The sequence below is a fragment of the Miniopterus schreibersii genome, assembly GCF_964146895.1.
Source record: "Miniopterus schreibersii genome assembly, chromosome: 11".
Taxonomy (NCBI): Eukaryota; Metazoa; Chordata; class Mammalia; order Chiroptera; family Miniopteridae; genus Miniopterus; species Miniopterus schreibersii.
In genome coordinates this window covers 26710615-26721500 of record NC_138111.1, presented here as the reverse complement: position 1 = coordinate 26721500, position 10886 = coordinate 26710615, and the positions used below count along the sequence as shown (strand labels likewise).

The 10886-nt window shown below is 39.5% G+C and overlaps 1 protein-coding gene and 1 pseudogene across 8 annotated transcripts in view; both read right to left on the bottom strand.

The window, feature by feature from the left end:
* Positions 1-454: 454 nt before the first annotated feature.
* Positions 455-2542, bottom strand: LOC308564282 (small ribosomal subunit protein uS2 pseudogene; annotated as a pseudogene). Its single transcript has one exon. The product of its transcript is annotated as a small ribosomal subunit protein uS2 pseudogene (transcript).
* Positions 2543-6074: 3532 nt separating this feature from the next.
* RNF38 (ring finger protein 38) overlaps positions 6075-10886 on the bottom strand; it is a 103914-nt gene continuing 99102 nt past the window's right edge. For all 7 annotated transcript variants that reach the window (XM_081152284.1, XM_081152285.1, XM_081152286.1 and 4 more), the window contains one exon: positions 6075-9567. In XM_081152284.1, the coding sequence (XP_081008410.1) occupies positions 9505-9567 (63 nt within the window). In that variant the 3' untranslated portion in view covers positions 6075-9504. The remainder of the gene's footprint in view (positions 9568-10886) is intronic.

The window sequence follows — 10886 nt, the reverse complement described above, 5'->3', positions numbered from 1 at the left end:
AGACAGGTGAGAGAAGAAACTCGAGAGAGAAGCAAGGATGGAATGAGGAGTCATGAAACCCCAAGGCACGCAGCTCCCAAAAATGAAGGAAAACGAGCAGGGTCACGCACCACAGAGAAGTCCAGCAAGACAAGAACTGGGATGTGTTCACTCAGCTTGGCATTTAGGAAGCCACTGGGAAACTTGTGATTGGTAGGGGCAGGTGACTGGCAGATACAGTAGCTCCAGTCTCACTGCACCTGTGTGTATGTGGAAGGAGCATAGGGTCAAGTTCATATGCAAGAATCGGTCTTGGTCAATAGAGAGAGAGCCTAATTTTAAAGCTAAAGAAAGCTGCATTTTATTTTTTTTTTATGTTTTTATTGATTTGCAGAGAGGAAGGGAGAGGGAGAAACATCGATTGGTTCTCCCGCACACACCCCGACTGGGGATCACAACCAACTGAGCTACACCAGCCAGGGTATGAAGTTGCATTTTAGAACAGGAAAGAAAGAAAAAGAGGGAGGGAGGGAAGGAATGCAGGAGGAAGAAGGGAGGGAGGGAAGAACAGTTAAGGGAAACATTCAAAAACCACTTAAACTTTTAGAAGTCCTACTCGGTATGGAATAAATACAACATTGCTCAGGAAGGAATGAGTCTCTGAGCTGTAGTGATCCTGCACTCGGAAACAGGTTTGCTTTCTTTCTGCAAATAACATTAAAGCACATTTTGGACATTTATAACCACATCAATCCACCTGTACATTAGCATGAAGGCAATTTTCTAGAAAAATTATTGCTGCTCTCACTCTCTTTAACTTAAAAAGCAAGTTTAAAATGTTTTGGGATGAGGTGGTGGTCGATTTCGGGAACCTGTTTAGGTTTTATGTGATGCAACATTGGGGATATCGATGTACCTGGTATGGCTCACTTAAGATGACAAAAATTCACTTGCCCGCATACTTTGTATAGCTGTAGTTCTTTCAAATGGGTCATGGAGTATAAGTATAGAACACATTTCTCAAACTGAACCACTTGTATAATCAAGCACACAGGTCAACAGAAAATAACTGACAGCCCAGATGCCCCCTTGTCCCCTCTGCTCCTACAGTCCCTGCCAAGGATAACCACTTCCATGCCACCTCATAGCATAGATCCATTTTACTGGTTTTTGAACCTTCTATAATTGGAATAATCAGTATGTACTCTTTTGTGTCTTAGTCAATACATTTGTTGAGATTAGTCCATGTTGCTGTGTAGTTTAGTTCCTTCTCTTTGCTGTATAAAATAACACTGTAAAATGTAACTGCAATTTATCAACTTAATAGTTGATAAAAATTTGGGTTGTTTCCAGTTGGGGCTATGATAGTTTGCTATGAACATTCCTGTACATGCATTTTGGGGCATACATTTCTGTTGGATAGTATATACCTAGGAATTACTGAGTTATAGAATATGCTTAACCTTAGCAGATAATGGCAAGCAGGTTTCTAAGTTGGTCATTCCAAATTATATTCCCAACAAGTGTATGAGAATTGCAGTTGCTTCATATACTCACCAACATACAGTATTGTTAATCTTTTTAACTCCTTATTTTTCTGTCAACCTTATTTCCATTCTGAGTTTGTGAAAGAACAGCTAAGACCCCTCAGTAGTTGATCCCACCCATTCAGTGGCCCGAGCAGTGGGGGCTGCAGACCAGTCTTCAGTGGCAGCTGAGCGCTCCAGGCTTCAGTAGGCAACTGCTGAGCAGGCAGAGGGTTCCTGCGCCAGTTAGCGACTTCGGGCTGAGCAGCAGTGAACTCAGGAGCTGAGCAGTCCATTCACCCTGAAATTCCTCCTCAGCCATAGCCTTTTCAGCAGCAGCCTGCTCTTCCTTTTCAGTCTCTTCAGGATCCCTGTAGAGGAAGAGATCAGGCATGACCTCCCATGCGTGCTCATGGGAGATGGTGCCACGCACGCACAGCACTGCCTGGGCCATACCCACACCAGACCCTCTGAGTGAGCCCCTTCACTGTTGCACTTGATGGCAATGTCCACAAAGCGCAGAGGAGAGTCTGTGCTACACAGAGCAGTGGCGGGCAGGTTAACAACATAAGACACCTCTGTGAGAGGCCGGTGGTCAGCCCTGGATCAGTGACCACCAGAAGTCGCGGCTCCCAGGAAGCTGCCTGGCTCAGGTTGGTGGAGGTTGCGGGAGTGAAGACCCAGCCAACAGCAGTGGCTCCGGTGGCAGCGGCAAACTTCCGCACAGCTCGCTGGCCAGTATTCCGACGGTAGGACTGTCTGCGGGGTTTCAGTGCCAACAATGGCACCAGCTGCCAGCAGGAGCTTCTCCCAGGTTCTCTTCAGATTTATGATGTAGACGCCATCACATTTCCTTTTGTAGATATGCTGTTCCATTTGGAAGTCAGGTTGGTGCCACCTAAGTGGGTTCCTGCTGCAAGGAATTTGAGGACACCCTCCTTCATTTGCAGGACACCAGGGGCTCCGAACATTGTAAGTTTCCCTGTAAGTTACGTAGGCATCTGGGTCCCCCTCAGGGTAGCGCGGAAAGGTGTTAATCTTTTTAATTATAGACATTCTGGTGGGTATATTTTATGTTTTTTTAAAAAGAGCTTTAAGATGTAATTCATATACCATACAATTCACCCGCTATAGTCAAAGGGTTTCAATATGCTCACAGAATTGTGTTTCTATCACAATTCTAGAATGTTCTCATTACTTCCAAAAAACCCCACACTCCTTCGCTGTCACTCCCAACCCTCCTCCTATCCCCTCAGCCCTAGTCAATCACTAATTTACTTTGTCTTTAGATATTTGCTTTTGACATTTTACATAAATAGAATCATATGGCAGCCTTCTGTCTGGCTTCACTTACATGTTTTTTTCAAGATTCATCATATTTGATTCAGCAAAGGAACCATCATGAATCAAACTGCACATCTGAAACATAGGTTGCAGGTTTGTTCCCATATGCTTATCCACCTTTAAAAACATTGCTGGGGGGGAGGGGGACAGGACGGGGTGGAACAGGTCATTGGGGAGAAAAAGGGACACCTATAATATTTTAAACAAAAATAAAATTAAAAAAACCAAAAAACATTGCTAATTGCTTCCTTACCTGACAGTACATTTCCTAGTTAACTTCCATAGTTATTTTCAAAAGTATACTAGGAAGCTGTGCTACTCTGAGTCAATTTGCGGTAACACAATTTGCGGTTTATTCTTGGTTGCAAGAATGAGCTGAAGATAAAGGAATGAGTCCCTTTAACATTTTTAAGGTCAAAATTATTTTGGTCATGCTTTATGATAAGAAATGCTGGAGTTTTGAGCCTGAATTTGAATTGCCAAAGATAGTAATGCATATTTGTTGGAATAGATTAAAATGATTTGCTGAGGTAGGACAAATCTGGCTTTTCCTAAGGTAACCCTACAGCTGACCTCTACGTAGGTCTCTCAGTTCCATTCAGGAGAAGATGACACATAGAGACAGAGGAAGAGATTGGAGTTTTGTGTCTACAAGCTAATGAACTTTAAGGAGAAAGACATGGAACAGATCCTCAGAGCCTCCAGAGAAAACCAGCTCCTTGATTTTGGACTTCTGGCATCCAGAAATTATGAGAATAAATGTGTTCTAAGCCCCTAAAGTTGTGGTAGTGTTATGGGGGCCCTGGGAAGTTAACACACTAAATATCCAAACTCCTGAATCTGAAGCTGCCTGGCACAAGCTGGTGCTCAATAAAAGCTCAAATCTCATTTTGTGGGGAACAGAAATTGACTTTGAACTCACTTTTTCCTTTCTGACTTGTTTGCCCAACTAAAATCTGGTAGCTTGGATTAGATAGATGGTCCAAGTTTCTTTTAGGTATTCTGGGATTACAATAATAAATTTTCCTTCTTACTGACATAAAAACTGGGCCCTTCTGAGCCTGAATTTGAATTGCCAAAGATAGTAATGCATTTTTTCTCAGCAAGGCTGGCCTTATTTCGATAAGTCAAGGTTATTTTCCTTTGATTTATCTAAAGTCCAGTATTAACATGTCCAAAAGCGGGAGAGAAAAAATACCAAAATACGACATGTGGATACCATATTGCTTGCACAGACTACAGAAATGTTATTAAGAGGATTAACTTTGGCCCAGCCAGCATGGCTCAGTGGTTGAGCGTCAACCCATGAACCAGGAGATCGTGGTTCAATTCCCCATCAGGGCACACGCCCAGGTTTCAGGATCGATCCCCAGTAGGGGGCATGCAGGAGGCAGTTGATCAATGACTCTCTCATCATTGATGTTTCTCTCTCCCCCTTCCTCTCTCTGAAATCAACAGACATATTTAAAGAGGGTTAAGTTTGCAGTCAGAAATGTATCCTGGCATATTTGGAGAACTCTTCTTTATCAGATTTTAACTACCAAGAAAGTTGGTCAATATTACAGGTCCTTTTATTAACCAGCCGCTATACTATTTCCATGTGTAGACCAAGGACCAGAGGTTTAAAGGGAATGTGGGTTCTTTCCTTCCCGAACAACTCACTTCCTCTATAGCCGGAAACACCCAGGCTAATTCTGCAGCACATTTTCAGACTGTATGGTGACACTCAGTATCCCTGGGTGTCACTGTTGACTTTTTAAAATTCATTCTTGTTCTTGTGTTTCCCGCCTGCCAGTTTGGGAGGCAGAGCCACATGAACAGGTTAAGAGCATGTGCACTGTAGAGCAACTCGATAGGAGTGAGGGTTTAGAGTTTGACTCAGTTCTTCAGAATGTCCAGGTTTCTGACTGGCAAGTTACAATAATTTAAGTAGCTGTGAACCCTGAGGGTGCTAAGCAAACGTCAGATTAGGGATATTCTAACAAACAAGGGCAGCTAGCTGTATGATGCTCATAGCAACTAAGTCTGCTTTTTATGTATTTATTCTTTACGTATTGAATATAGCAGCAAGTTGTACTCAACTATACAGAGTAAAATATTTCTCCTCATCCTGTAGTTTATTAAGGCATGCAACTGCAAAATTAAGTCTAGGGGTATCAAGAATAATGTTCGCCCTGGCCGGTGTGCTCAGTGGTTAGAGTGCAGGCCTGTGCACCAAAGGGTGGGGGTTCAATTCCTGGTCAAGGGCAGGTACCTGGGTGACAGGTTCACTCCCCGCCCCCAGTTGGGGCACACGTGGGATACGACCAGTCAATGTGTCTCTCCCACTTGGCCTATGCTTACAGGCCTTTTGTCAGAGCCAGCTGAATGGGCCTCCCTGCCTTACTGTGGGTAGAGAGATGGGGCAGAGTGCATGGGTATTTACTGAGCAGTAATCGCCGCTGCCGTAAGACAGCACGAATTTTGGGTTTCTTAAGACATTCAAGGTCCAACACAAACACTCTTTCAAATATGCTGGAAAAATGAGGGAAACAGTCAGGACCTGGTCACTTTTCTGAATGCTTCTGTCAGTTGAGTACTGGGACCAGTCCGAGGGCATTACCTTCCGTTAAGGCAAAGAGTGACTGTTTCCTGAAAGACAGAAGAGAATTGGAACCTATTATTTAGCTTCAATTATTTTTGTATATTGTTTCTACTTTCTTTCTTAAGTAACACAGAATATATAAGTAGATTGCTTTTACTTTCTTCCTTTTTAGTCAAAGGAATTACACAAACATGTATAGAAAATGACAAGCAGAAGCTCCTCTTTCCTTTATTATGTTGACAATAAGATGGATGTAAGCTGTCACCAATATGGTCAAATATCCTCAATTATCTATTATAATCTTATTTCCTGCATCTTATGGTTAACATGTACAAAAAGAAATTGTTACCTACTATGTTTCTCTACTATTCAATAAGCTTATGCCACATATGTGGCTAACTTGGCTATCTTTCTGGCCTTTTTACATAATCATATACCACATGTTATAATGTTAGTTGCTTTGTGTTTCTAAGATGTTTACACAAATGCAGAAACAAAATCTGAACTATACTCTAAAAATTGAATCTAGCTGCTAACAGTTCAACAGCTCTATCTTTCTGCTGGAATCCCCAACACACCCCTCCAAGCACACACAACCCCTACCCTTCCCTAACACAGCAACATAAACACAACAAAATGTCTTAAGTGTACATCATACATTTATTACCAACAACCCTCTCAACTCCAAAATTGGGCACAGGGATTAAAAATAAAAATTCATTGCACTACTTAGTAAAGCATTACTAGTAACTTTCATAAAAAATGTACAAACTTTGTTAAAAATTTATCAAGCCTTCAAATGATTTGGTTACAGATATTTATAATACATACATTTAACTATGTTAACTGATACAATGGAATATGATTTGAGGAAATGACTCAGCAAATGATTCCAAAAAACACCCCTGTAAGCTTTCATAATCTGAAACAAACAGCAAAATGAGGTAACCCAATGTACCAACAGGGGGGAAGTAGGTTCCTAATGAAGGCCTAAAGATATCTATGAAAAATACTCACATAAGTAAGTTATTGATCTCATTCAAAATATTTAAGAGGCCCAAATTTAAGAATCTTAACAAATCACATTCGAGAGAGTGTATAAAATCTAAATATGCTTCCACATTTTTTATATTTTACTAAAAAAAGAAGAAGAAACCAGGACAGAAAATCCTAATGAGATCTCGATACCTGGAGGCCTTGACTTATTTTTTGTTTTGTTCTGTTTTGGTGGGTGGGGTGGGGACGGCAGGCACAAAAAAAAAAAAAAAAAAAAATCAAAGATGATAATTCATGCATAAAAACAAAAAATAAAAACAAAAAACCAAACCCCACAGCAGAGTTAAGATGGTAAAGCCAATATTGTTTTAGGAGGAAAGAGGAAGAAGGCAACAAACCAGCATCTGCCTGTTATCCGGTGCATCACCCAAGGTGACAATAGCTGGGCACAAATCAACTGCTCTTTCTCTTTTGCTAGCCACAAAGCTGCTCACTGTGGCTAGTCTGAGCTGGTTCAGAACACATGCATGTATACTCCTAATATGTACTAACCACTTAATAAGCAAGTCTGCACACATCTCTAAGAGCCCCATGCAAAGAAAATACATTCCCAAAGAGAGATCAGTTACAAGAGTGCAACAATTCAGAATTTTACCAATAGACCCTGCTGCCTCCTAAACTGCCAACTGCCTCTCAAAAATTTACTGGAAAAGAAATATTATGACAAAAATTCATCGTCAGAGGGAAGGAAGAAAGAGCTACTTTTCCTAGTCATTAGTACAATGTGCCTTGTTAATTAGGTATCTATATAAATTAGAAAAAGTGCTTTTCTTGCATGCTTCAATAAAATGAATACTGAGTGTAGTAGTGTTATGTTAGATCTGTACAGATAAAAAATTTTTGCAGCTATATAAAAGTTTATGTATAAGATGGGCTTTTGCCATTTTAAACATGATTTTTTAATTAAAAAAAATAAAGATTAAACTATACGTGATTTGTAACGTAGCTGATTATTATGCCAATAATTTTGGTCTTTAACAAACTTTTTATTCATCAGGAATAGGTGGGGGATATCCTAATGATTTAAAAGTAATGTGTGCATTTTACCACTGTTTAGATGTATTTATGATGCACTGACAAATAACAGGGGCAAACAGAAAGTATGCAAAATTCTATTTGTATGGCTAGATAGAGGCAACAGTGTCTGGAAAAGGGCAAAATTGTGCTTCTGTGTAAATTGACTTTACTGAACTCTAAGCTGTGATGAGCTTATAGAGACTTCAAGGGAAGGCAAGTAGCATGGCAGTAATAAGTAGTTAACACTGTCTGAGTAGAAAACCGACACAGAGCCAACTGAAAGCTGAATTGAGGCTGGCAGCAAATCATCACAGTCCTGACTGGAACTACACAGCTTGTGCTACTGCAAAGCAATGACATCAATTGCAGGGAAGAGGCAGACAATGTTGAGCACACAAAGAATGAGAGAGGAATCTAAACACTGCTGAAAAACTGAATTTAAACAATCTGCATTATGTTCAATGAATCTATTAAAAAAACTCACACAGCTATATAGTGAAATATTTCAGATCAACTAAATGAAGGTCAATTCCTGTTTTACAGCATTATTTTTTATACAAAAATCAAATTTTCATTTATACTGCAAGTATTCTGGACACCTGTTATATTAAATTTTTCTCATTCAAACAAAATAAAAAGAAAAGCAATAAAACATCAAAGCACATCAGGTCTAAGGAACTAGAGCTGTCACAGCACTTGATCCATCCTGGAAACGAGGGTTTTGATGAGAAGCACATTTACTGAGAGAATAACAACTAGACAGCTTTCAGAATTGGAGCGTGGCAGGTGAATTAACACAAACAAATACGGTTTTCTTAAAACAACTTAGTTGCCTATGGAAGCTTGAACAAAGAACACATACCAGAAATCAAGCTGAGTTAGCTAACAGATTTTTTTCTGTTGGAAGTCAAGAAAGTGAGACTTCATGGGACCAGTGGTATTCTTAGAAATATATTACTCAAATATCTTCAGAATAGACTACAAATCTAAACATAAAAAAAAAAAAAATCACAAGTACTTCCTGTAAGAAGCTTACTGGAAATGTAAAAGAAAAAACAAGAAAGTATCAACATTCAAATCACTGATTGAAATGCTAATATTGCTAACTGATGATGTATGATATTGCACCTTCTTTTTGGAAACAGCAAGTTGGGAGATTTAAAAAGTTTTCACAACAGAATAAAAAAATCAGGTTCATGGAGTGAGAATCTGTTACACTTTTTTTCTTAAGTGACCCACTTGGACCACCAACGAAGAGAAGGTGACAGCTGCCTGAAGCAAAGGAAGAAGGCTTTCTCATTCCATTCACTGGGAGGGAAAGGGATGGAGTATTCAATCCTTGTCATTGATGCACCCTTAGCAATCAGTGTGCAACAGCAAACACAAGGGAAAAACCAGTGTACAGTACTAGTGCTGTTTAAATAACACACCAGATTATACATTGCAGCATAATTAAAACTACACACACATTCTTGGTACATGCTGGTATATAGGATCTCACACACACATTAGCTACCATGCCCTCACACAAGTAGTTACACTCTCTCTCTCTCACACACAGAGATACATTTATCACCAACAGTCATACGTTGCATTCATTTCCACTCACAGTTTCTGAAGGCTCTATATAAGGTAGATTGCTATATCATCTGGAGCTACCACTTTTTATAAAAGCACATGCTAAAAGATCACGTCCACTGTAATCTTGCAGCAACACTCGGAATGATCACACAAAAACCAGGGAATGTTAGTGCACACACGAAATTAAGCTAAAGAAAAAGTCTTTGGAGTTCCAATCACACGGTTAGTATAACAATCCCATAATTATGAAGACTAATTGTAAGCTTTTATAGTTGATTAAGTCACACAGTGCAAAGAAAGGTCCATTGACCCTTTTGGTAAAGGGAGGGCTGGAAGCCACACAGATTAAGTTCAATGGATAGTCCGTATATACATGTGAAGAGGAACACCCAAACTAAATTTGTGCTCTTAGGTTGGTCATTCGGAATCCCGATGCACTTCTGAGGCATCAGCTCGGCAAATTGGGCAAGTACGATTTGCCTAAAACACAAAAGAGAAAACTTGTCTGAATTGTGACTTACACAATGAAACATATTAAAAGCAATGAAACTCTTTTTACTACCCATGTGGTTTTTACATCCTTTGTTCTTTTAAGAGGGTATAAAGCAAACATTTAATCTGTCTTTTTTAAAAATACCCCATTAAACCACAAAAACTTAACAGCTTATTATTGATTTATTTTTTTATTTTTTTAAAGGGTCATTTTCACCATATAGACAACATTATCCATCACCAGTTCAGACAAATTTAATCAACTGGCTTAAAAAACTCCATCTCAACAAATGGCACCACCATTTGCTGAGTTGCTAAAGCCAGCGACATAGTAGGTATCACATGCTCTCTTACTTTCTACAACCCATTATTCATCAAATACTCTCATTTCTTTATTACGATAGCTCTCAAATCAGCCCTTTTCTTTTCATTTAATTGCCACTATTCATTCTCCATGTGGCTCAGAATATCCTTTTTCCATCTGCCTGTCTCAGAAATTAATTTCTTGTAGTTCATTCTCTAAACAGTGACCAGTGATCTAAAACACGATCTCAATCATATCCTTCCCACATCACTTTCAAAATCAAGTCCAAACTCCCTCACATTTCAGTGACTTCACAATAAGCTGGTTGCTAGTTACATCTCTGAACATCTGCCTCTTGCCACTCTCTCCCTCGCATACTCTAGCTATGAACTACATGGAACCTGTGGTTTTCTAATTATTCTCTGTTCTCACATGTCAGGGCTGTGTGTATTTAATGCTTTCTTTTTCTAAAAAGTTCAGATTCTTCATCTTCAGGATGCAGTTTGGGGCTAAATTGGGTACCCTTAATCTGTGCTCATCTGTCTTTTTCACCAAACTGTGAAGTTATCTAACCCAGTATTATCTCCTAAAAAGAATACTCTGAAAAAAATCCCATACAACATAAAGTTGACTAATTTGTGTCCTTTGGACTTTTAAAATTTTTTCACATCTACAAAGGTCAGAATTAAAAGCACTAGAGGTTTGTCCCCATGTAAATGTCTGACAAAGGAGCTCCAGTGAGGTCCCCTTCTAAACTCTTAGAGGAAACTGGCCTAAGGTGTTGAGGTCTTGCCAATATATACCACGAGAAAGTTAGGACATACTGATTATCAAGGACAGATAACCAATTTTCAGGTTTTACAAAATCATGCCCATGATGATGACTGTAGTTCATTTTTGCTGATATTTCTCTTCATGATCAGAAATCATACTGAAAGCAGTGCTTGAATTTTACCTCCTTACCCACCCTCCACCAACGATGGACTTACTCTACATGAAACTA